Genomic DNA, 26,091 nt, shown 5'->3' with positions numbered 1-26,091 from the left:
TTTTTCAGTTAATGTAGTTTTTGTTTGTGACACACTGGAATTTATTATACAAAACAAGGCACTAGTGGCTTTCTTAACTCTTAGAATTTTTCTCAGGTTATTAGAAATCCTGTAAATAACCTTTTGATCCAGTAGACGACCCTAGGTAATGTGCCATCCTGCAGTTCTGATACACTTACTACATCAGAGGTGTTTAACCTGTGCCCATAGACCTTGTTTGGCTTGCTAGAACAATTAATTCAGGTGGCAGTCGAGAGGGAGCTGGACTGTCTCCCTGGGGCTCCGCAGCCTAGCAGAGGCAAGTTTCAGACTGGTTGACAGCAACAGCCTGTTCCCCAGGTGTCATCTCTTGCTAAGGTCTTGCGGCTCATCCCGTCTCGCATTGACGTGTATACCCGGTGCTGGGTAGACCTGGGGACATGGGACCGCAGGAAGAGTCCAACCAGAATAGGCCGACGCTTCAGAAAGATTACTCTGGATCATAGCTTGCTCCCTCCTCGGATTTAAGTAGCCTTTGGGAAAGAGGATGTAATGGGAAGGTGACAGGAATTCCCCTTGCGCAGCCTGCTTGTGATGGTGCTGATTCCTGGGATGACCCTGGGACAAGGTAGGCAGAGACGTGCTCGTAGAATGCGTGTTCTGGGAGGTGTCAGCCCAGCAGCACCCACGCAGGGTAGTTGTGCACTATGCATGCAGGCAATGAGGTTGTGAGAGGAGAAGGGCTGTGGACACGACTTTTCCTGGCCATGGGAGGAACATAGGGTACTTGGCCTTTTCAGTTGGGTTAGATGTCTCTTATTCTCAATGGTACCTCAGGGAATACTGTCGTCCTGAATAGCGAATCAGTGACTCTTCTTTGTATGGAAGTCAACTGTAAATGAGTTGTGTAGTCTATAAAAAAAAATGAACTGTGAACTATACAAGCTATTTTTTCTAGACTGATTTCAGACCTACGTGCTGCTTGTATTGTTTACCGATTAAAAATTGGACTATTCCATATTAACTCAAACTGAAGGTCAGTGTTACCAACTTCAGTTTGGTTACAAATGCTCAGGATGCAAGATAGTGAGGGACAAAACTGACTTACGTATCACCTTTATAGTGCGCAGATGTCACTGCGGTATAATCATTACCTCAGATTTGCAAAGTATCCAAGGGATTGCTTTAAATGAAGCTGGCCAAGTGTAATTGTTTTCTGTAGTTAGGTGACTAACCTCTTAGTTGTCCGTGAAATAATTTTTGAGACCTAATTGCAAATGCAAGATTGCTTCTTGCCGTAAGACAGTCCTGAAGGAATCTTGCAGCCAGATGATAAAACTATGATAAAATGCAAAATAGCCACGTTGTGTTTGATGGTTTGTCTTGCAGTGCAGCTGAAATACAGAGGGGTCTCAGAAATAACATTTTTAGATAATTTTTTTTGCATATCTTAACACATCAGAAGCAATTCTTTTAAAAAGCAAATAACTAATGCTTGCTCTCTGTTATTAGAAAATTTTAGAAGACAGAATTTGGTCTGTGGAAACTTTTAGAGCAGTGGTCTGTCTGCAGTACGTTACTGTATCTGTGGGATGGAAAGAATACTGGTATTGTTTGACTGCTCATTGTTAAAGCATGCTGTGCCTCTACCCTGGTAAATACCTGCAGTGTCAGACTGCTTTTGTTAACATGTGTAGCATGAGTTGATAGGTACTTGTAACACTAACCCTAAAAGTGGTAGAGGAGAAAAGGGATGCTGGATATGCAATAAATCAGTGTTGTTCCAACAGAAGGGAGCACTGGGAAAAGAAACAAGTAGAGGATGAAATCAGATTTGCAGTGAGAACAAAGATCTCTGCAAGTAGGGATGAAAACTGATTTCTGTTTGTATTAGTTGCTCTACAGATACATGTACCCATGCTCCAAAGGTTTTCTGTTTAAAGAGAGAAATCAGAAAAGATATTTGTAATTAAGTAAAGAAATACTTGTTAATTTTGTGAATATAAAACTTTCCTCCCTCCAGACAAATTGATTTTTACCATCTAGATAAAGTATAGCTGTTGTCTGCAGTATTAATAGTGATAAAAATAGATTTGAGAAAACTGCTTCAGTTACCCGAAATGCAATAATTTTTTTTGTCTTGTGTGCTAATGTTAATAGTCTCAGAAGTTTCTGTGCCCTCTAAATATTTTAAGTATTGCTGGCTTTTTTCTTCCACAATGAATGTCATGTGAAAATACTACCATATCTCTGTAGCCAAGTGGCCACAAGCTTTGAAATTTAAATATAAGTATCGTTATTACGGCATTGTCCTTACTGGGAGGAGAACCACTTTCAACATCTTGCTGAAGAATCTCACAATGGGAGAAAAGAAGAGTTTTAAAGTTCAAAGGTAGAACTGAAACAGGCAGCAATAATGTGGTAAGAATGGCAGTATTATGCAGAATGAAAAATAGAATAAGCTGCTGGCTACTGTAAAGAGAAGACTTGATGAGCTGCTGTTTAGTATTACTTACGTTGGCACCACCTACAATGAGAGGCAGGTGCCGAAAGAGTGCTGTTTTGTCTAATTAAAAAGTGAGGAAGCTATATGAATTTGCCACAGTGGAATTGGGCACCTGGGAACTGGAAGTCACATGTGGATTTTAAAAAAAATTTAAAAAAAAAAACCCAACCAAAACTGATCCCTGCACTCATTTTGAAAGGGACTTGAGCTGTGATAAAAGTAGAATTAACAGATTATTTATGTATCTAAATAAGTAATGAAAGTTTTAATACTTGTGGAGTATCTTGTGGTTTACTGTATTCAGTTGGCATTGCTTCTGACATACATATTATTATCTTATTTGAAACAGGAAGTTTCTAGTTGCAGATAGTTTGGGGTTAAAAAGGAGCCCAGTGTTTCCAGGCAGAGGTAAAGCACTTACTGACTGCCCCTTATTGACACTGTGAGTTCATTTTGCCCGCAAAGTTTTGTATAACAAGGTTGTCTTTTGTTTGATAATGTGAGTAGATGCAACCATGTGTCATCGAATAAGGGTAACTTTTTTAAAGGAGGTTTTAATACATTCAAAGTAATCATGTGATAAAATATTTTCTCCTGTTCTGCCCTGCTTAGTACGTGAAAAGCGTGGCAAAGAAACAGCGTTTTTATGTTCAGAGCTGAATTTTGGAGGTAGACACCAGACAAGACCAGTTGTCACAAACAGGGGTGTAAATTCCCTTCCATCAGCTGTTCCTCAGCTTTTTCTTTTGCAGCAGTAAATAACCTACATGACTCTAACCAGTTTACTGTCCAGAGCTCTCCACAGCAGCTTTGAGTCTGAGCACCTCTTGTTACTTTTGCTGCAGCTGGTCAGATAGAAAGTGTGTACAGATTTGGGAGAACACCAGTAAATATGAAACGTTAATTTAAAAGAAGGGACTTACACTAATCTTTGAAGGTTATTCAAAGAGTAAGTTTGGTGTCATCTTCTTTTACTTAGTCAACATCTGTGGAGTTTGTTCCCACATTGCATCCAAAGTATCACAGAAATTAGGACTTGTCTGAAGGACGTGGTTTGCCCAGCGAGAAGGTAGATGTGCAGTGGAGCTAGTGTTAAGATTCAGGACATCTGAGGAGGATCTTGTAACCTAGATATATGCTTCAGAAAGAGGTCTGGAAAAACTTTTTCAACCTATTTTTTTAACCTCGTCTACCTGACTGCATGGTCAGGGCTTGTGTGCCAAAAGCTTCCAAGCTTTTGAACTTAAAACATTCCTGACCCTGAAAGGGCAAAAAAGAGTCTTGCAAGTAGGCTTTCTAGTACATAAAAATGCTTTATTCTCTGAATCTCAAACTTTGAAGTAAGTAGGCTCGTTCTCCCTCTGTCTTACAGTGTTCTAACAAAAGCAAACTGCTGCCACTATTTTATTTTCATATTCAGCTTTATTGTTGCTTTCTAAATGTCAGAATCCTTCTTTCTGTGAGCACTTGTTTTTATATTCAGGTGTGAAGCAACTACCTGATCTTCAGCTGCACATCCATGTTGTCACAAGCTTTTTGCATGATGAGCTCAAATGCTTTTTTGTCTGCCTGTTCCCACGGTCTTTTCTGTCAGTTGTGTTTGTGTGGAGTTCGTTCTCATTCTTATCAAGAAACACTGCATCTCTCCAAGCATGGCCTTAAAAGTTTGTTTTCGTTATCCTGAAATTTGTATCGGATATTAGTTCCTACTGACCCTGATAGCTTCCAAGTGTGCTTGCATGTCTTCAGTTCTTCCTGCTTTTTATACTCGCAGTGTTCTCCCTTTGTCTTGCCTTTGCTGAAGTCTGTTTTTAAACAGCATAATCTGGAAAGGGGTGTTGCTGCTAAGCCTTCTGTTTTAGCATGTAAAAGTTTGTATTAAGTGAGTTTAAATTAATGTAACAGGTTTTGTTTTCGCTTTTCCCAAGTTACAGTTTTGTCACTCGTTTCAGTTGCTCTAAAATTGCTCTGCTATTGAAAGCTCTGGTCTAACCATGCTCTTCAGTTCGTGTTCCTGCTGGTTCACGTGTCCTTTACGTCAGCAGTACCATCCATACAGATACACAGCCAGTTGACTTAGCTCACTGCTCAGGCAGGACAACGTGTATATATTGGTTGTTTCTTGGCAGAGGTGGTGTTTGAGATGCTGCAAGCTGCTGCTGCATGGCAGTCTAGGCACCGGTGTTGGTGCAAACGGGTGTGGGTGGCTGGGGAGGGACCCGTTGCTTGGCTTATGCTGAGTGTAGACAAACGCCATGCTGGGTCAGAGCTGATTGCATGTGACAGTGGGGAACTATGATGTGCGAGAGCTCAGTCATAGAAATTCACAATAGCAGGTTAAATAACGTCTGAATTTGCGCTAGCTTCTGAATCAAATTAATGTCTAAGCCTTCATTGTAAGTTTTGGAAAAAAGAAAATCTTCCATGTAGCTTGACACTGCATCTGCTCTTAAAGTTTTGTCACTTGTGATTTGCAGTGAAAGTACATAGTCCCTATAGAAATATTATCCAATTAGAAGTAAAATTCCCCAGTTCCTTTTGTGTCACTGTGAAATAATTGTTCTAAAATGAATCTAAGTGTGTATAGATTGTATTTTGGGAGAGTTAATTACAAACTGTGTGGTTCAGGGATTTAGTGCAAGAAGAGGAAGGACAGTTGATGGAAGAAAGGAAAAAGAGAAAAGAAGACAAGAAGAAGAAGGAAGCTGCTCAAAAAAAGGTATGTTGAATGTTAAAAAATAAAAAGCCGTGCTTGTGGGTTTCATCACTAGTAAATACTGTTTTAGCTGTTATTCAGAAGTATTTTCTTTTTAATTTAATGTTTTAAGGTTTAAATGTACTGTCAGTTACTTAGTGGTAACTGACATATCGAACATCTTAATTGGCTTTGTGTACGGTTTCTTCAGAGTTTAAATATTCTTCTGAGATGACCATTCTTTTTCCTGATTGTCAGTTGAAGCGGTTTCAAGTTTGAAAACTTCCTCAGTATTAGTGCATTTATTAGTAGAATAAAATTACCAATTTTTTTTTTAAGATAGTGGCTTTCAGCTGTACCCTTGCTTTAATATTTCTTCTTATCCTTCAGTATGGAAACATACATGTCATAACACAGTTTGTATTAGGGAAGGTGGATAAAAATGAAAATACTGACAGCAAAGGTGTTTCGGGATGGAAACATCACAGAACTGCTTGTAAATGCTTCAGAATTCCTGTTTACTGTCAAGATATTAATCATGGCCATTGATTCTAAATACTGACCCTAAGTTTGAGAGGAGCTTGTAAATGTTTTTAAAAACATGTTTGTTTCAGGCTTGTATTTGCTAACTGGCAGTAGCAAAGTGAGCCTGCTTAACAGTTTTTCTTTGATTCCGTTGACTAATGCTAGATATTTATTACATAGTCAAAAAATCAGTAGTCAGCTCTCCCTGTTTGTTGGCCTAAATAAAGGTGTTCATTGTGCACCTGTACAAAATTAGGTATGTCTAATTTTGCAACAAATCTAAATGAAATAGTACTGGAGGGGTACTCCTAGAAGAGGTATTTGCTCTCATTTCGGAATGAGAGCTTCTTTTCAGCAGCTGACAGCAAAGCTACATAATAATTTTTGGACCTCAATTGTAAATTTATAACTCATTTTCCTCTTGGAATTCTTTTTTAATCAGAAGTTATAATGGGAAAGGAGCTGGTTTACTTGTAGAATTTGAATCTTTTAAATACATGGTTCTTTGTGGCTGACTTTCTCCTCCAAAATTTAGTATTTTCATGAGTTTGAAAGGCATGTTTCAGAGTGAAATTTGTAGAAGAAATAAAAGCATAAATATTTTTTGAAAGTTAAGAGACTAGACCTTTGCCTAAAATGGAAAGCTTTCCTTATGATTTCTCCTGTCATGGAGCACCTGCTAGACTGTTCTCAGACCCACAGGTCTTTACTGATGTGCTGTATTCTCAGAGTAACAAAATGTTGAGTGTGTGGATCTCATGCATCAGGAATTTAAGCCGCTTCTATGGACAAAGGAGTAGGATGCCACAAGGATGCTCATCTGCATTCCTGGAGAAGCTTAAACTTGATCTAGATTAAAGAGAATATACCTCCGAAAAACCGTGGCAACAAACAACTGCCAGTTAACTTTGCTGTTAAAAAAAAAAAAAGTCCTAGTACAGACATGGCTTCATTCTCGTTAATGTAGGTCACAAGGAAGGCAGAATCCCTCTTCTGTTCTGTTAATATTTGTGAGTAGTTTCAGATTGACCAAAATGGCTCTTTTTGTTTTGTAAGCTAACTTCTGTTTCATCTTTTAAGAACGTAATGGTTTGTATTATCAACCATAGGCTCTCTAGCAAAAACTTTAAAGCATTTAATTGTGCACCAAGTACTGATACATTTTGGAAGTCCCTAGCTGAAATATGTTCAATTTTTTTTTTCTTCTAGAGAATAGCACCTTAGTATAAAAGCAGTCAGTAGCCTTATCACATGACCCTTTCTCTTTGCTGATCTCTTTGGGTGCTGTGGATAGTCAGAAACAGCAAAAAAATTTTGAAAAATTCTAAGTTGTCTCATTTTCCGGTTCATGGCTCAGGTGCCAAGCTAATGGATTGATTTATAACTCAAGCCATAACTGGGGAGGTGGGGTGAGATGACAAGCTTGCCAGAGTAAGCTCTAAACAGGTGCATAGGTGTGGCAAGAACTGAAGAGGCATCATGTAATCATACTGTGGAAGGAAAAGCTAATGCTTGGGGTTTATATATGCTATAGTTCTTAATAATAGGAACTAAAAGGAGTAGTAGGAGAACAACAGCAATCACAGAGGTGTGACACTTAACATACCTTCTCTAAGTTGAGTAGTGCTTGCATCCTGATCCTGAGCAGCTTTCATGGGACCTCAACTGTTGTATTCCATCTACCATATTCCATCTATGTATTCCATCTATTCCATCTACCATATAACAGTATAAAAATGTGTTTTAAACACTTGGTTCCAAGTGTCCTGCTGTGCATACAGTACCCTGGAGTTGGAAGTGCATACAAAACTTTTTTTAACCAGATTTGTTGAACAAAGAGCATAATGAAAAGTTGTGGCCCCGAGTACAGCCACAGATGGTGGCTTTTGGAAGATGAGGAGGAGGGGCAGTAGTACTGGAGGAGTCAGGGTGAGATAGGCAAAACTGAAAATGAACATGGTGTGGGTTTTTTGATACACTCATGCAAGCAGCTATTGGCTTTTTTTTTGCTTTCATAATTCCAGGGGCTGATGCATTACTGTTAGTAGAGTGGATTTTCTTCAGGAGAGATTTTGCAGTCTAGCTATTTTTAGCAATCTCTAAGAGCATAAATAAAAAAAAAATGAAAAGCTTATGCTCAAGGTTTCTTGGGAGTGAGAGGCTACATTTTGAACTATTGTACAGTATAAAAATTTTTTTTATGTATCCTTACCTTTGTCAGCTTAAGAAGTTGAAAAAGGGGGGTTTTCTGTTAAGGTACTCTTGATTTCTTTAAGAGAAGTGAGGATATGGCAGTGAAGAGTCATTAATAAAGTTTCAGTCATCAGCCCTAACAGTGCTAATGTCTGAATCTAACCAAATCTTACATCAAATCAGTGAATCAATAATTTTTTCTTGCATTCACATGCACTCTTTTTTCTTTCTCATCAAGGTTTTAATTATAGACAATCATAGCTTAAGTATTATCACAAATTTATTGTATACTATGAGTATATGCAATATCATAATGAAAATGGATTGTATACAGCTACCAAAGTGACCATATCAAATTAAATCTCATTTTGCTTTGGTCATAGTGCATTTTAAAAGCGATAATTAAGAAAACTCTAGTTTCAGATAGGAAGATCTATGGTTTGTGCTTTTGAGAGGCCCTTCATAAAGTCAGTTTCACCATGTTTTATAGTTAAAACCTCACAATTAAGGTGCACTTCCATACAAGAAATGTTTCTCTGCCAATTTTTGTTCTGTGATAAAATCTCATTCAAACAGATCTCTCATCTTGGCCGTATCACAGGTGTAACCATTTGAATCTTGGAAATTAAAGACTTAAAGCTTTTGCATTTACTTTCTTACTTCCTTTAAATTTCTAGGTCCCTCCCTCTTCCCCTGCTGTATTCTGCAATAAAAGCGGTGGAGGTTCCTTGCTTCCAGGCACAGTTTTTAACTCGCTTCAAACATCTTAATTTGCAAGTTTAATTCAGTCTGTTTCATGTTGTTATCTTTCAAATTAATTTTGTCTTCTATAACATTTAAACAGCTTTCTAGGCATAAGGAATAATAGGCTTGGGTTGGTTAGAGAGACACTTCTGAAGTAGATAATTAAATAACTTTAAAATATTTTAAAAGAGGAAAGTCAAAAGCTAATGTTGCTTTATGAAGTAGCACGTGCACATGTGGTTTTTCTCTTATCTGCACAAATCACTGACACTTCTTTTTTCTTGTTCTAGGCCATTGAACAAAAAATCAAAGGTAAGTTACTTTAGAGTTATTTCTATTCTGTATATTATTTCTGCATTTTTAAATATGTTGAATCAAATGGGTCACCTGAAAGCTCTTCTCAAACTAAAAGGTGGGATCCTTGAAACTTCAGTTGCACTTTTTCAAACAGTGACCACAAAAGACTAGGAGAGTAATGGCTAAGGGTTTGTTCCAGGGAGTGGAGTCTTCTGTGCTTCCTATTTTCCATTCTTAATTACTTATACAGCACCAGGCATATACATAATACCTTGAGTTCTTATTTGCTTTTTTCCTTCCCCTTTTTCGCTTTGTTTGAAAAGTGCACAAACACTCTAACACTTCAAGTATGACCATGTATCTATAGATCCACATAATGGATCTGTTTGAAACTTAATTTCCAAATATTCTAAGTGCAACTGGGGTTGGGAATGCTTGATAGACAAGTAATTGATACATCTAGTTTTAAGTAATTATTGCATGTGGAGAGTTCATCCTGACAAAATGATCAAGATGACAGTATCCGAAAGCTGTAATTTCCATGTTCAGTGGCAGGCTGGGAACACTGCAGTTAGTCTGAATGTTTGTGGTTTTTATACAGATCTCCATTCCAGCTGGCTTCTATATAGGGGGGAAAAAAGATTCTTTTAGCTTTCTTTTTAATTCTAGCTTATAACCTGTTAGTTGGGAAGTGGATAATAATTGCATAAGTGATCGTGTGGAGTGCTTGATGAATCCCTGTTTTCTGGGAACGTTGGGTTTAATCTAATACTTACTTGAGCAGTGGTAGAAACAGGAACTCCGAAGTCCTGCTTAGCGGAGATGCAATTACTGTTGGAAAGATCAAAAAGTGTTTGAAGTGCTGTTCTGGCACGAAGGCAGTAAAATGGTAGAGGGCATACTGTGCTTGAGAAGAGGTAGAGAAACAAATGAAAGAGTCCGTTCCCGAGGTGTGCGTTTGAAGAAGCGTGCTAGTTTGCATGTGGTTGAAATGGAGGAGGCAGGTTCTCTGCATAAAAAATGTGCCGATTCTCCTGCCGAGGACTGCAGACACGAGACACTTTTACATCTAGTTTATTTAAGTGCAATGTGTGCTTTACTGTGTGTGTTTAAATGGGGGGTGGGGGGGAAATAGATTCAGTAGGACCAATAGGTTTTCAGTGTGTGACACTGCTCTGTGGAGGGAACGAGGGCAGCCTGGCTTCTGTGTCTTGGAGTTCTTCTGTGGGATGCTTTGAGGCAGCTAATGTTTTGGTCATGGAGTACTGATCGCTTGAGGCAGAGGGAGCTGCTAGAGCATGGTGGCTGCAGGAGTGTTAGTGCACCGTTCCTACAGCCGATGTCAGGAATGGAAGCTTGCTTTCTATATGTGCAACCGTCCTCTGGGTTTCATTGGACTGACTATAGGTCCTGGCCCTTCCAGCCTGACTCTGGTCACTGAAATCAGTTGGGAATTCTGTGTTTGTCTTTAGGTGCAGGACTGGATGCTTAATGAAAGTGCTGGAAGAGTATTTTTAATTAATAAATACTCTTCACTTGTTTTTTTAAAGCACCCTTTTTCAAGCAGTGCATGGAATTGCATTTGAAGTACAGGCTCAGCATTTGTTTTCTTCTGTATATTTTTGCCCTAAGGCTTCTAAGGTAATATACCAGACTTAAAGAATTGTAGAAGTGGTTTTACTCTGAAGTAATAAACTATATCTGAAAAGATAGGGATGAGGGAAAATGATAAAATACTTTGCTGTAAATAATAACGTCCATTTTGAATGAACATTTGACCTGTGTACTTCTGCTGCACTGGCATCCATGTGTCACATCGGGGCCGAGGCTGCAAAAGCAAATGGCTAAAAATAGCGTGAAGATGGGAGGGCAGTAATTCTACTCAGTAGTAGGCTACCTGATGGTAATCTTCAAATTGAAAGAAAATGCCTTTCTTTTGAAGGACAAAGTTTTGGGTGGTTTTCTTTCTCCTCTACTTGGAGACCTAATGTTTACTGATGGAAGTATTAATGTGACGCTGAAGTTAGAGCTTATTATTAAAAGGATGTTTTGGGAAGTTTAGCAGGAATTTAGAGTTGTCAAAGAAAGGCGAGCTGGCAGTCCTTCTGAAGAAGTACAGACATTACGGGCTTCAGATACGCAACTTCTTGCAGCGGTTTCTATAGGAACAAAATTCGTTGCTTATGTTGCAGATAGCTCTTTCATTGTTTCAACAGTTTTGCCTACTTGTATTCAGGATGCAAATTAATGTTTCATTAGTTTCCAAGTTTCCATCACGTTAATGTCTTAAATAATTTATTCTGTGCATGAGCTGAAGATAAAATACAAGAGTATAGGATCTCTAAATAATTCAGAATTACGTTCCTTCTTTCAGAAAAGTAGCTGGTTAAGTGGTGGGAGTGGGTAGGGAGGTTATTTCTTGTTCTTAAGCGTAGTTTGGATGGCTCCAAAGTGTTGCTTTAGCTAAGGTAGAAATTGGTGTTGTACCAGCTGAAGTAGCTTCTGGTGTTCATGTAAAATTCTAAGACTACCTTCCAAGGAAGTTAGTAGTGCTCTTTTTTTTCCCCCCCTCGTTCAGGATTGGGAATGGAAGTAATGACGATGCTAATAAAAATGCTTCTGGTACAAGTAGCATTTTAGTACTGTACTATTGTCATCAAAAATGCATGTATGTCATTCCTGTGGATTTCAGATATTCCAACCTGTCTCGTTTTATACATCTGGTTTTATTAAAAGAGGGAAGAGGCAGTTCATAAGAGTTAGAGATGAATGTATTATTTAGTTGCTAAGTGGAACGTTTCTCTATTTGTGCAGCAGCTAGCATAACAAATTCGTACATCGACAAGTGCCCTCCAAGTGCTCTTGTACCAGGTATTTTAGGAAAAAATAAGTACTGTTTGAAAGTCCTTATTTGTTCAGAGTACAGTAGAATTGTCAGTTGTTGTGGTATTCCTTCTAGCTTGGCAAAATATGTATTTTTGCTGTGTTTAATGTCAGTACTATTAAAGAAAGAGAAATCAATCCATTTACCCTGAATTTCTCCTAAAACAGGACTCTGCAAACTGCACTGTGGCCATGAGTAGCTAATGATAAGTCAAGCACTAAAGTAAATGCTATTTCAGAAGAATGTTTGAGTTTTGTTGTATATGCTCACTTCAGTAATCATGGTGTGCTTCTGCAGAATGAGGTTTCATTATGAGATGAAATATCTTGGTGCATGCACTTTAATGTGTGTACATAATACCCTAGTGAAGTGATTTATAAAATTTGAACAGTAATGTTTATGTTGATGCCAGTGTTGTGGTTAGTTGTTCTGAATGCTTTTGTGCTTTGCGAAACAGTACAAGCTGGAGCTGGAAACATCTGTCAATCTTCAGTTCTGAATTCCCCTGCTTTGTAGAAGGCAGAGGCATAAAGTACTACTTTTATTGCAGAACAGAATAAACTTTGAATCAACCACTGAAGCGGAAAGTGCTTTTAAAAATAGCTGGGTGTGGAATTGAAATCTTTGACTCATATTTCCCACCTTGGAAACTTCTTATTCATTTTCTTCTCTGTGAAGCAAAATTGCCCGAATACACTAACCCTTCTGTTTTTTGTCGTTTTTTTTTTTTCACTTGCCTAACTGTGCTTTTCCTGATTGGCAAAACTGTTATGCTAGCTTTTGAATCTTGAAAGCGAATAGCAAAAATGAACAGAATCACAAATGCTGGCTGTTAAAATTACCCGTAGGAATGGCATACAACTTACCTTTGTGCGGATCTTCAGGGGTTAATGAATTGGCAAACGGTTAGATATTTTCCAGATCAGCTAGCTGAGCTTACAGCTGCGGCCATTTTTCCACAACGAAAATTCTAGCACTACATCTTACGTGTGTCAGCTTGAAAGCCAGACTTCCTCTGTTTGCCCTTCAGCATTCCAGCACTGACAACTCTTTGGGGCATGACACGCAGGGAGAGAGCATTACAATACGTTTTTAAGAGGTCAGCTTCAGCAGCAGCAAGAAGAAACATTTAAGTGACAGCTTGGTGCTGTTCTTTGTGTGGTTTAGTAGACGATTTGATCTTTGTACGCTGGTTTTGTGCGAGGGAGAAACTGTTTTCCATCTGCATTAAAGTTATTCAAACAGCTGCCATTTTTTTATTGGAGGGGGAGTTTAAGTCACTGGGCCCCTACTCCAGGAGGAGTTGGCAGGCAGCACTCCTGGAGCAGTAAAATGACACCATGCTTCTCCTCCATTTTCTAATGAAATCTGCAGAGTGGGAAAGCAACACAAGTTGGAAGCGTCTCTCTTTGGAATCTCTCTGTAAACTCTAACTTCACCATCCCCTGCTTTGTGGGTTTTCAGCAGGTTTGTTCTTTATGAAAATCTGTCGTTTTTAATACTCGTTTCTGTAGACTTGCTATTACTAGTCAAGTAAATTAACTCTGATAGACTGTAGGTCTGTTAATATTACCTTCTGCCTTAATAAGATTCAAAATAAAATACTGGTGTGCAGAACAAACTTTTATTAAACAAGCAACTTGTTTATAACAAATTAAAATATTAAGATAATGATTAAGGGGTGTTGGAATTTATAGTAGCCATATTGGAATATTAATGTATTATTTAGTCTTCTGAGAAGTTGTGGACCAGAAAATGTTGGACAGGATGAATTGTATAGCTTAAAACTTACTCTGTGGTACTCAGGAAAGCGAAGACAAGGGAATTCTGTTGCGCTTCTGATTAATTTCAGTTTGAAATTAACATACGAATGTGAGCTCTGCATATTCTTTAGTATAACCCTATTATCTGGTAAGATTTCTATTCAGTTTGCTGATCACAGTAGATAGAATTACTATATTTGCTAAGGAAATGAGTGCATAGAATATATGAGAGATACCATTTTCTTAAACTGTTTGTGGAGTCTTGTTTATGTCGTAGCTTAGGGGTGGCTTGGCAGAAAGTAGCTTGTTTATTAGTTGCACTCTTTTCTACTTGAAAGTTATTTGTTAAGAGTCCAATGGACTTGCAGGTGGTAATACATGCTTTGTCTTAAAGTACCTTTAATTAGGAAAGTAAAGTATTAATGTTGCTGTGTTGCAGTACTGCCCTAAACATGCTACTGCAACTCTGGATGTCTCATGGAGTGTCATATAGAAATGATTTTACGTTATCCGAGAGGAGCAATTGTATGTGAATGGTAGTAGTAGTGTAGGAGAACTGAATCTTTCATTGACCATGTTATGGGGTGTTGTATATTGGATTAAAAATCTCTTCAAGCAAGGTGTACTTTCCACTTAAGCTGACAATAAAAAAAAAAGCTTAAATACAGTGAGCAGAAGGCTGAGGGATGTATGTGTCCCTAAGTGGTGCCATTACTGTATGACTACTTTGTTGGCTTGATAATGATACACTGGCTGCAAAAAGTGGTTGTTTTCTGCGTATCACTGTCAGCACACCTCAGGTGTAGACTGAACTGTGCTTTAAACTGTAAAGAGTAATCAGTGTGAATCAGTTGCAGCAGGAGGCATATTGATAGATCAAAAAGTTAAGATTTGGGTAGTAGTTACACAGATCGTGGTATGTGAAGATTTTTTTTTCATTTCAGAGCTTGTTGCAGTACCTAGACCACGGAAATGTGCTAAGTGCTTATGCATTAAATTGTTGACAAATTCTTACATATTTGCTAAAATAGTCCCCCCCAAAAGACTTAGTAATTTTCAGTTATTTTACTTATTTTTAAACCAGGAAATGTTAAGAAGAATAAATGGAAATAGATTTGTTTAAGACTTCTCTGTATTTGTGCAATTCCGTTTTGATCATAATTTGTTGTCGCATTATATGCATCAAAATATTGTGTAAGGAATCAGAGTTATCTATTTTTTTAATGTAGGTAACAACTTAAACTGATGGAATCTGATACGGTGTTGGTGATTTTTATCAACTTGCCAATTCATCTCGATAGCTTTTGAATACCTTTATTCCCTGTGCTCTGTACATTAAATTGACTTATGTCTTGGCCATTCCTCTCCTTAATTCTGTCCTTCTCCAGTCAGCTGTGAAATAGAGAGAGCTGGGTCACTGCTGTGTCAGAGCAGGGGAGGTGGGGGCGGTGGAGGGAGTGTGGTGGTGAGCAGCTGAAGCTGAGTGCTCCTCCTCTCCCCTTGAGACTGCTGTCACAGGCCTCTATCTGCCCACCTGTGAAACAAGGAGGTCCCTAAAGTTCTTCTCGGCTACTTTTCTTGAGTAGCCTAAATATAATACTCCATTAAAACACAACTCGGCTGCTGATTCTTAGGTGACATTTTATTCTAAAGGCCTTCATGTTTGTGTTTCTCAAAATATGTAACTGTGTATTACAGTAGAAATTTAAAAATATATGGTTATAAGTAACATTGACAGTATTCAAATTGCTTCTTTAAACAAAAGTTTACTGAGTTTGTTTTTATTTATTGTTTATGTTGTATTACATGTATCTGTTCCTGAAAGTGAATGAAAAAATGGTCTTTAAACAAAAGCAAAAAATGTAAGAAGCCTCAGGAAGCTACATTTTCAGTCATGTAGTAACAATATTCCGGCTGCTGACATGCCAGGAAATTGTTAAATGGAACACAGCAGGGAAATGGTTTAAGGATGCTGCTCTTAAGCCACAAGTTGTGTATGTTTAGGTGCTGCCACTGTACAAAACTATTCTTGAAAATAAATACAGCCTTAGAGTAACTGAAACCTGATTTGTCGTCAGGCGCCTCCTCACCCTGCAGTGCAGAGCAAGAGCCCTTGCTGGTCCCAAGCAGTAGTACCTGCCTCAGTTTCCCTCTTCCCTAGCACTCAGGGTTGGTCCTCTTCCATAGCCTGCCACCATCTTAGAGGTGCCGGTGGAGCAGTTTGATGGAGCTGCATCCTGAACTCCGCTCTTACAGGATCTCAGTGAAAAAAATGTGGAAATGACTTTAACCTGGGTCACTTTTCCCCTCTCTTGGCTTTACAGGCCCAGAAAGGGTTGTGTGGCTGGGGAATGGGAACCTCTTGAAATGTTTGTCACTGGAGAAGTTGCATTACCGAGCCATGCCCTTGCTGTTAGCAGCAGGAATGCCTCACAGATTAAACTATTTTCCTTCAGTAATTTCTAAAACTGCAGTTTCATTTTGTGGAGCTCTGAGTAGAGATGGTGACTTGACCACGTAGGCAGGTCAGTGCTGAGGCAGGTCACGATCGAGTCTTGAGGTACCTTAGAAAGTTCCACAGTAAATGTAAACACACTTTATGGGTAGCTCATCCAAGAAATTCGAAAACTACACTAACATATCACTAATGTAAGGGATTGGCAGTACAGCTTGCCTGTCACAGTGGTTGGGATGAATGGCAGTAGCACCAGGAAGCACACATCCAGCAGCTCTCAGTATTCCTTCCTGTCTGTTGAGCCTGCTTTACTAACCAGTTACCTACACCTGAAGCCCCCCATACTTACCGCCTTTGCTTTTGTACTGGTTGGGGTGGAGGTGCTGAGTTGAGGATGTTGCGGTTTTCCCTTTATTCAGCATCTGGGTTTGGTGTGTTCACTCACAGTTGACTTCTGCAAATTATTTGACCTTCATTGTGCCTTGAAGTGGCCGTGCTGTCAAGACTGAAAGATAATTTGGAGTTGCAGTTGCACATTTGGCATTTTATCAATGCCAGCACAGTCCTGCCAAGCCGTGTATGGGGGCTACCTGTGCTATTAGCTTTTCCTGCCAGCAACAGGTTGGCTTAAGGGTGTTAATGTATTTCCCTTTGGATGTTAGGGTTGATAAAGCAGGCAAGTCTTAACAACGTGTTCTGTATGTCCTGTTCACCTCTTGTTCTTTTTGGGCAAGCCCGTAACATTTTTCTATACGTAACAATAAAGTTTCCCATTGGATTAAGATTTTTTAGTACTTAAATATTTTTTAATGAAGTTTAAATGCCAAAATAAACTGGCGTAGTGCTGATTTGTCAGAAAAAGCTATAGAAAGCTTGTTAGTAGTAGCATACTTTAACTGAGATAACCTCATTAGGAGTGATAGCAAGACATATTTCTGCTTCCAGATCTGTGCTATTAAAGCTGTGTGATTATGGGGTAATAGAGCTTTTAATGGGGAATGAGTTACAGCTTGAATCAGAAAAAATGCTGCCATTACATAATATATAAGCACATCTAAGAATATTGACTTAGTCTTCAATTTTTTAAGTTGCTGTTCTTATGAATAACTTTGTCCACCTTTCTTTTTTTTGGGGGTGGGGGTAGTGCCAGAACAAACAAAGACAAGTGTAAGCCAGCCTCAGCCTGTCACCTCTAACGGCACTTCCACAGTAACCAGCACTAATAATAATGCCAAGCGGGCCACAGCCAACAGTCAGCAGCAGCAGACCTTGCCTCGATACCCTCCTCGTGAAGTACCACCGCGATTTCGACACCAGGAACAGAAACAGCTTCTGAAACGAGGTCAGCAGTTACCAGTTATAGCTGCAAACCTGGGATCTACTCCTAAAGTATTAAACGGCCAGTCAGGAGGCAGCACTGTCACAAATAAACAGCCAGTGACCAACGGAGAAGTGCCGAACAGCAGCAAAAAACAGCCAGGTGAGGGGGAGGTACCTTGTTTTCCTTTAACTAAAATCGAATAGTTTAAATTCAATTATCAGTGGAATACTTGAGCTAACGTTATTTAAACTTTAAATGTAAGCTGTAGCATGATGAGATATTTTCCTGCGTCATAGCTTAATATTACAGGATGGTTTCAGCCACCTTTGTGCAAGTTTCATACTGAAACTTAAGACATCTTAGTTGCTTGTTGTTGCCAGTGGTGTACAATAGACACGTCTGTTTCTGAACAGATGTTGAAGCCAATAGGACCACTGCTATGTTCTGAATTTCCAGTCTTTATCCTAATAATTGATCCAAGCACGGTCATGGTACAAAGCATCTCTTCTGCATCCGGTTTTGGTACACAGATCTCACAAGGAAGGGTCTTTCAGACAGTTCCCAGAGCGTTCTGAACAGCATCTCAAGACTTCCCCCCCCCCCCCCCCCGCCTTCATATCGAGAGATATAGATAGGGTACAACTTGTTTAGAATATCAGAATTGCTTTTTGTTGCCATTCCGTGAATGTACTAGCATGCAGTTCAGCGAATTTTTTGGGACAACAAGGGCAGTCTATTTCTGGCTGGAAAAAAGTAACTTTCTTTGTAGGAACCTAGATTTTCAAAGGGATCTGGTAGTAATGCATGCTAACACTTAATATGTTGGACAAATACTTTCTTATTTTTATACTTGTATTTATTTTTTGACATGCACATAGCAGTGATGTGCACTGTCCCACAGATAGTTTCTTCTGAAACTTTACTGAACTCCCAGTGTTTCTCAAAATTAGTGGTTTATACACTACAAAGGATGTAACTCCTAGCCCCTTCAGTTACAAAAAAGATTTCTGGAAAATAGCCTTGATATTTCAAGTTTTAGTTAAATTTTGAGCTGTTCTGACTACTGAATCTTGAAGAAGCAGTATTTAAAATGAAAGTAAACAATCAAAGCATTGGAAGCAGTTTATCCATGTGCCCCTTGAGGAATGTTTCCGATACTACTTTCCAGTATTATTTTTGTAACATACTGGTAGAACTCTTTACCATTCCAAGAAGTGATTTTTTTAAGCAGTTAATTTTTTTTTTAACTTCACCTGTATAAATTTGTTCCTGTCTATAGTCAGGTTTAAAGTAACCTTTGGTATACTTGTTTGCTTCTAAGATGAAACTTTTTCTCCAGCATTTACTGGTCTGGCTCTACTGGTCAAATTGTATGGTAGCAAGTAGGGATTTAAATAAAAATTCACATGTAAACTAATCTAAGAAGTATTACTCTTCATACAAGCTACTAAACTTCCTAATTATATCTAGAGGGGTTTTTGTGTATACTTCATTTCCTTCATTTCACTTTTTGTGACTGCCAGCCCAATATTTAATGAGTTGGGTTCCTGTTTGTGTATTGCATTCTTCCCAGTTTTCCTCAGTTTTGCTTGATTTTGTGCTGGTGTGGCTGGACCACCCTTAGGCTGGGAGATGTCAACGTGTCCCTGTGTGGTGCTGCCACAATGCTGTACTGAGTGTCTGAGGCAACTGCTTTACTGGGAGTAGTTGTTCTGCAGTTTGAATATGTTAATTATTAGAATAATATGTCTACACATTCAGATAGCAACTAAAAGGTCCTCAGATCCTTTAGGGGGGAGAGAAAGGTTGGCCAAATGACTCTCCCATCGTAAGAAAATATTTGTACTGTTGGTAGCATCCTGTCAGTCACTTGTTAACTGTGTGCTGTGCTTGGGGCATTCCCGTGTATGCAAGGTAGACTGGTCAGAACCGACAAGTGGGGCTGGGAGGCCAGGGTCTTGTTTCTTGGTGCCGTGTATCTGTATGCTTGAAAGATCTCCTTCCTCTAGTATAACCAGGAGTAATGTCTGGTTTGGATGTTTTGTCATGTTCTTTGAGAAATGTAGATGAGATTATAATGTAAAGGAAAACAATTTTTCAGTGCTGGATTTTTGTAATGGTTTCAAAATCTTGTCCAATGAGTTGCCTGTGAAGTAATGTGGAGGTGGCTGTAGTCTAGCAGCATGCAGGAGTGCTTAATGTCTTTTGACACCTTTGTATCTGGAAGGTAATACTACTGTCATTTGCCTGTCTCAGTCTTACTCACTCACTCTCCCTAGTTCCTCTTTTAGCCTCCAACGGCAACTTCTAGGTACTCTCCTTGTTGTTATCTCTGAAATTAAAAATCTCATGAAACTTGACGTATCTGTAGATCCCTTCCTATTGAAAGAATATCCATGTGCAGGCCATTTGGGTTAAGTTTTATACCTTAATGGAGTATCTTTGGAGATTGTTCAGTTCTTGACCTTTTTTTAAAGCATTATTTAATGGATATTGGGATTGATCTGTATTTTAGGGCTAAACAAAAAACTGTAGCTTGAAATGTTGAAGTCAAAATTGCTGGAATCGGTAATGCTCCAGTTGTTTTATCTGTCATTCCCTGACAGACTCCGGAGTAGGATCTCTCCCCAGCTCCAGCTGTGGTTATAACTGTTTGGTAGGTGCTTTGTAAAAGCCAGGGAACACAAGTACTGCAAAATGTAAAGTTTTCCTTTAATTGCCCTGGCCACAGTAAGTTTTTAAGTCTTCGGTATTGGAGAATTTTTTAATAATGTCAATGGGGGAAAAAAAAAAAATCTCTACTTGTGTTTTGCGTGGGCAATCATCTTCTCTTTTGAAAATTAACCTGCTTTGTTTAGAAGTAGAGCTTAAGATGGGATAGTCCTATGGGTTGTATTTTTTCTGCTGTTTTTAGGACATTTGCTGTATCTTTTTAATAAAGACACATTAGTGATGCTCATGCCATGTAGTACGGCTGGAACAGATACAGTCTTGTACCAAGATGGTTATTTAAAGAAATCTACCCAAGTAGCTCTTTATCAGAACATTTTCATACCCAATTCAGTTTTTTGCTTTACTGAAATTTTCCCCTATGTGTAAACTTCAAATAAAAGGAAGGTCTTGAATGCTGCCTTGGTATGTTTGTTTGCCTCTATGCCTTGTAACACATCAGAATAGCCAGGTGGTTATTCCACAATGATTTATATAGTGAACTAAAATATTTGCCAGCAGTAATTGCTTACAACTGTGGGACAGAACAAAACAGGAGAGGACCATCAGGCTCCTGGCAATACTCCAGTTACTTAGATTCCTCTTTTGACGCGAGTTGAGTCTCGCTTAATCCTTGTGCATCTTGCAGCGGAGCTACAAAATTACGTTACAGCCAGAGCCTTTGGAAACAAAAGATTCTTCCTGTAACTTGAGTGTTTTTTCTTGGTTATTGTAGGAGCCAGGGAAGAAGTGCACATCTGGGATTTGCCATTAGTAGTGATGGAGGCTGACTTAATATAGGACGCATTGCCTTTAATGTAACAGTTACGGTCTCCGACTGTAAAATTTGTGAATTTGAAACATTAACTTTGATTCTGTATGCTGGCTATAGGAAACTTAGGAGGAAGAGGCTATGAAAGAGTGGTAAATGAAAGTTTTTTATGCACACGCTTAGGTTAAACCAGAGTTGGACTGTACGTAGTTATTTCTCTTTGCTAAATCAGCTAGCGAAATAACCACTTTCAGGTGGAGAAAGCGTGCCGTTCAAAGAAGTGATATGAACTTGCTTAAGTTTCAGGGCTGACCTCTGAAATTCTAAGTTAGTACAGTTAAAAATGAACTGGTTTCAGTTTCGATGACTATAAATTCTTCCTCTTTTTTTATATAAATCAAACTTTTAAAATTAAGGACCTGTTATATTGGTTAATTAAATGCCAAATGTATAAAAAACTAACTAGTAGTGGAAATTTTTAGTAAAAACAGTAAAATTGCCAATAATTAAATCTAAACGCTACATGTAGAAAGGTGGATTTGCTGTCGGTGTCTCTCTTCCCTGTGGTGTGCTCAGCACTGTGGGTGAGGCAATTCAGAACTTGCTTGTTGCTAGCAAGGTCAGTAAGATTGAGAGATGGCTCTTAAGGGAAACCTTTCCTGAAAAAGGGGTGCTAATCAATGGTTTAAAAGTAATGAGTGGTTTGGGGACTGTTCTCAAAGGGCTAGTTTACTTAAGTAATGCTTCTGTAATTTTCTTGCTTTTTTTTTGTAGGCATGCCTCCCATTCGGGACTTGGTGAGCCACTCCCCTAACCAGTCAGGTTAGCTATTTAAATCTCACCTTTTTTCTGCAGTATGCGTGTTTGTAGTAGTTACATGTTTCACACAATTTTGTCTAATCTTTTTTTTTTTAATTTTTTTATTCTTTGGCTTATGTTTTTCAATAGCATGTGCTGTGTGAATGACTGACTGAATTATACTTTCTCTGTGCCATTACATACCACATTTGGTTAAACATTTTTAATTTTCTAAAATACACCAGAATTCATACCAAAACAGATGTTTCAACTATGTGGCACCTTACTTTAAAATATTGTCTCTTTTTTTTTTTTTACTTTTATGCTTACATGTTAAATTGCTTCTTTGTGGTATTAAATTGAATAATCAGTGCAAGCCTATGCTTTATATCAGAGACCTTTCACAGCACTGTGGAGGAAACCATATCTGGGGGCCTTTCTGTTTTGAATGCTGAGTTTATGCTGGGGTAGCATGTACATGGAGGTCTACAGCTTTGTGTGTTGTTTACTGGATATGATCGTGAAGAACACTTGCTGTTTCAGTAATGTTTTGGAGCAAATGTGCTGTGTGCCGTACACAATGCTCTGGAGTAACCCAGGTAGTGCGGTAGGATGGCTTGTGCTGGCTCTGTTTCTGGCTCTGCCGTGTACCCGTCAGGCTGCTGGGGGCACAGTGCTTAGGAGAATGTTTCACGTTTCATCTCTTCTGTTTGCCTTGAAGACTGCTCTCAAAGGGGTGATGTTAACCCTTGTCTTCTCTTCCCTCCCCTCTCTTCCCTTGTGTTGAATTTGGCCGCTTAACGAGTCAGTGCAGCTTCTTTGTGCAATGGAAAACCAACCTGAGGGTTCATCTTTTCCCCATGGCTCCGTGAGCTGTCCTGGCTCACGGCAGTGCCGCAGAGGCGTTGGGTCCAGCATGAGGCAGGGCCAGAGCCCCTGCTGGGGAGAGGAGCTGGGAGAGGGAGCGTGCAGGGAGAGGGAGCGTGCAGGACGGTCCCTTTTAGGAGAGCCACCAGCTGTGCTGGGTCAGGTGCAGAGGGACGCTGTACCCTTGTTCTGGCAGCTTTCCTGTCCTGCGTTAACAATTAGGAAACTATCGCGGAGGCAAACAGCTACATCTACTAATTCTTGAGTTGGAGTACTTTAAGAAAACACAAGCAGACTTCAAGACCTTTTTCTCTACCACAGAGAAACAGATACACCGTGTTAACAAACAGGTTTTATTTTTTTGTTATTTCATAATAAAGGTGCTTTTTAGCTTGTTTACTAAAAGCTAAAAAGCTTGTTTACTTAAATGCATTTTTTCATAAGGACCGAAGGTACAATAATTGGGAAGGTATAGTATTGACAGTCTGTGGGTACCAGTATATACTGGAACTGGAAAAGGAGACAGAGCGAGCAAGATTCAGATACTTCTTAATTTACACTTCTCAACCTACTGCTTAGTTTAGACCATATGATGGTACTTTAAAACAAACAACCTACCTTAGAAGATACATACAGTTTCCTGTGAACATTTCCTGCAGGGGTAACTCATAGCTAGAAAGCATTAAATTACAAATTATTAAAAAAGGTTAGCAGATTACTGAATTTTAAGAAACTCAGGTTTGTGTAATTTTCCTTTTGTCCAGGATTTAAGCAGCAAAAGTTCAGTTGCCACTTCTAAATAGCTTTGCAGAGCAAGAGTAGAACTATAGGCTCTATTTGCTGTGCACCAAATATAGTGTGTTGTCAACTGTAATTTTTCAGTTTTGAGGGTGTCTCTGTGGTATATGCCAGATATGAAAAATCAGAGATAACAGCTTCCTTATTCAGTATTTGTATACTTAACCTCAGAAGTTTGTGGGTTGTAGAGATTCAGATAGGAGTATTTCAGAACAATGGCTCATACTAGAAATCACTAACACGCTTTTGTGTCCAGGAAAAAGATTGTTAGTCAAGGTAGTTTTGTATGTAATAAGATAAAATTCTGTATGATTGCAAATTAATCATTATATGCTGTTTGTGTATTGGCTCATTACAAACTGTATTGCATCTAAATTAATATAAAAGAATTTTAATAAATACAAGCTTTCTTTTTATGTATTCTATTGCTGTGCAAATTGAGGTTTGTATACCATTTCACTCTGGCTGGTAGTCATAACCTGTATCTCTTTCTTCATGCTGAATTCAGGCTGTTTGCCATCTGTATACTTTCATGTTGTTTTTAAAATTGATCATGTTATTGGGATAATGTTTATATAATCAAGATTTTGTTTTGTTAGGGTAGCTTTTGATACTGTTGATACTCTTGTTCATGAGAGTGCAGACAGCTCTTAACAACTCTTAATTGGCCTTTTAATATAAGTTAAAGGTCGTTTTTAAAAATACCAGTGTGAGATTTGGAATCTTGGGGTTTTTTTGACAATTGCTCAGATACTACAGTGTTTTTTTTCAGTGACACATTAATAGACGGTTCTGGTCATGTGTTCAGCTGAACGAATGTCTTCCAGTTCTCCCAAGGATGCTCTGTGGTTACCCTCTTCGAGACTGCGGAGCTGCCAGGCACTTCTAACCATTGTAGCCTTATTTCTGCCTGCCACAGGTCTTTTTCCGCTACTCCCTGTTCCAAATCGCTGTGCCAGCATCCTTGTTTCTCATGTTGTAGTTCCTATATGAAGCTTAGTTGATTGCTTCGACTCTCTCAAGCTTTCATCCTCCTGGATAGTGGAGGAGCAGTGGGTGATCCCTGCTCTGTGCTGCTCTAGGCTACCTACTCTTGGAAGTAGGGTCTTTGGCTAGATGCTTTTTCTCTGTAGGGTGAATAATATTGATATTGGTTAGAAATTAATGAAAAATACACCAGAACTTTTTGCTCATCAGTGTAAAACTCAGTAAACTGTTCACAGTAACTTGTTCCTTCCTGTTTCCTGTAGATCATCAAGATCATAAATACTACATTATTTGAATTTAAGATTTGTTACTCTGATTTAAAAATGTGGGATTTCCTGCTTGTCGTGGTGTTCTCAAATTCCTTTTGTGAGATGGAAGTAATGAAACAAGGTCTCTTTCTAAATCTACATCAACTGTGCTTCTCTTCAGATTGGTCAGTCATGCTTACACACGATAAACCACGTCAACCCTTGTTGCGGTTGAGTTGGAGCACCAAGAGCAGGCTCCTGCCGAATGATCCCTGCATTTGAGAGCTGAGCTATTGCCAAAAGTTGTACCTTGTATACATTTTAACCTCTAAGTAGGTGGCAGTTTTGACTAACATTATTAATAGAGTAGATGCAACTCAGTTACTTGTTAGTGAGCCGTAGGTAGAGGTTGGTGGGCATCAGGGTTTGGGGCTTTGGTGCAGAACTGGCACCTCTTGTAGCAGAAGGGGGAAGCTGGTGAGACTGGCAACTTCCTTTCAGACTTTACAGTTAACACGTATTTCTTGAAAACACAAGAGGCTTATGAATTAGTGTCATATTTTAAAAGTAGCGAGTCCCTAAATGGTCATTAAACAGCTTTTGAGAAAAATAAGGATTGATAATTGTAGCATTTTGTTACTATTAGCTCTGTCTGTTAACCTGAACAGGTACAGTTTCATGAAGGTATTTGGGCGAAGCGACTGCACCTTTTTCTAGTCAGATGTAAGGCATGTGCTGTAAAAATCCATTAAGAATGAGTGGGAGCTGGAAACCTTTCTTCTCTGATCTTTAGGTACATACTTTTTGAATATCCTGAGTAAAGGCAAAAAAGGGAACACTACAAAGTAAAGTTGACAGTTTTTTTAAAAAAACCTGAGTGTTTTAATGGACAGAGAAGCATACTTTGTTATGTATACAGCAATTGAGCATACACTAGTATAGTTATTATTTCAGTTCAGGCAAATACTAAGTAAAAAACTTCACTGACATTTTTTACTTGTGTTGCCAACTTCATTACTATTTTTCACATGCTTCACAGTTTCATCTTCTGGTGCACCTGTCTATGTTTTGATTTAACAGTTGCAGAGGGGAGGTCTCTGCAGTAAAGCTTTAGACATACGAGATGAAAATTGATAGCATTTATTTTGTAGCAATTACTCCATAGTGCATGTATTTAACCATGAAAAGTTTATAAGTGAATTAGGATGTATGTCATCTTGATTCCCAGACATGATCAGCTTGCTTATTGAAAAAGAAAGAGTAGTTCTTATATAAATGAAAATGAGAGAATTGGTTCAGCTACTGCATTTAATCTGCACTTCTGCTGCAGCAGAACTTTAGATTGGTCTTGTGATTTTTTTTTTTTTTTGTGTCCAATTGTTGTTATAGAAAAGAAAATACCTTTAATGTCTTTTAATGGAGGGGGGCATGTGTGTTTCTCCGGTTATTGTCACATAGCACTTGGTACTACTACATCAGTTTAATATCCTCTTTAGATTTTTGCCTTTCAGAATGTCTTTGATTTTATATAGTATTCTAGTTTTTAGTAT

At 38.7% G+C, this 26,091-nt stretch overlaps 1 protein-coding gene across 2 annotated transcripts in view; it reads left to right on the top strand.

Annotated features, from left to right (window-relative positions):
- The first annotated feature begins 5,117 nt into the window (after nucleotides 1-5,117).
- Nucleotides 5,118-26,091, top strand: part of TNRC6A (trinucleotide repeat containing adaptor 6A) — a 40,296-nt gene continuing 19,322 nt past the window's right edge. For both annotated transcript variants that reach the window (XM_059826552.1, XM_059826551.1), the window contains exons 1-3: nucleotides 5,118-5,204; nucleotides 8,933-8,954; nucleotides 17,186-17,521. In XM_059826552.1, coding sequence (XP_059682535.1) covers nucleotides 5,145-5,204; nucleotides 8,933-8,954; nucleotides 17,186-17,521 — 418 coding nt within the window. In that variant the 5' untranslated portion in view covers nucleotides 5,118-5,144. The remainder of the gene's footprint in view (nucleotides 5,205-8,932; nucleotides 8,955-17,185; nucleotides 17,522-26,091) is intronic.

The sequence above is a fragment of the Gavia stellata genome, chromosome 18 (genome assembly GCF_030936135.1).
Source record: "Gavia stellata isolate bGavSte3 chromosome 18, bGavSte3.hap2, whole genome shotgun sequence".
Classification (NCBI taxonomy): Eukaryota; Metazoa; Chordata; class Aves; order Gaviiformes; family Gaviidae; genus Gavia; species Gavia stellata.
This window is presented reverse-complemented; position numbering and strand designations above follow the sequence as displayed.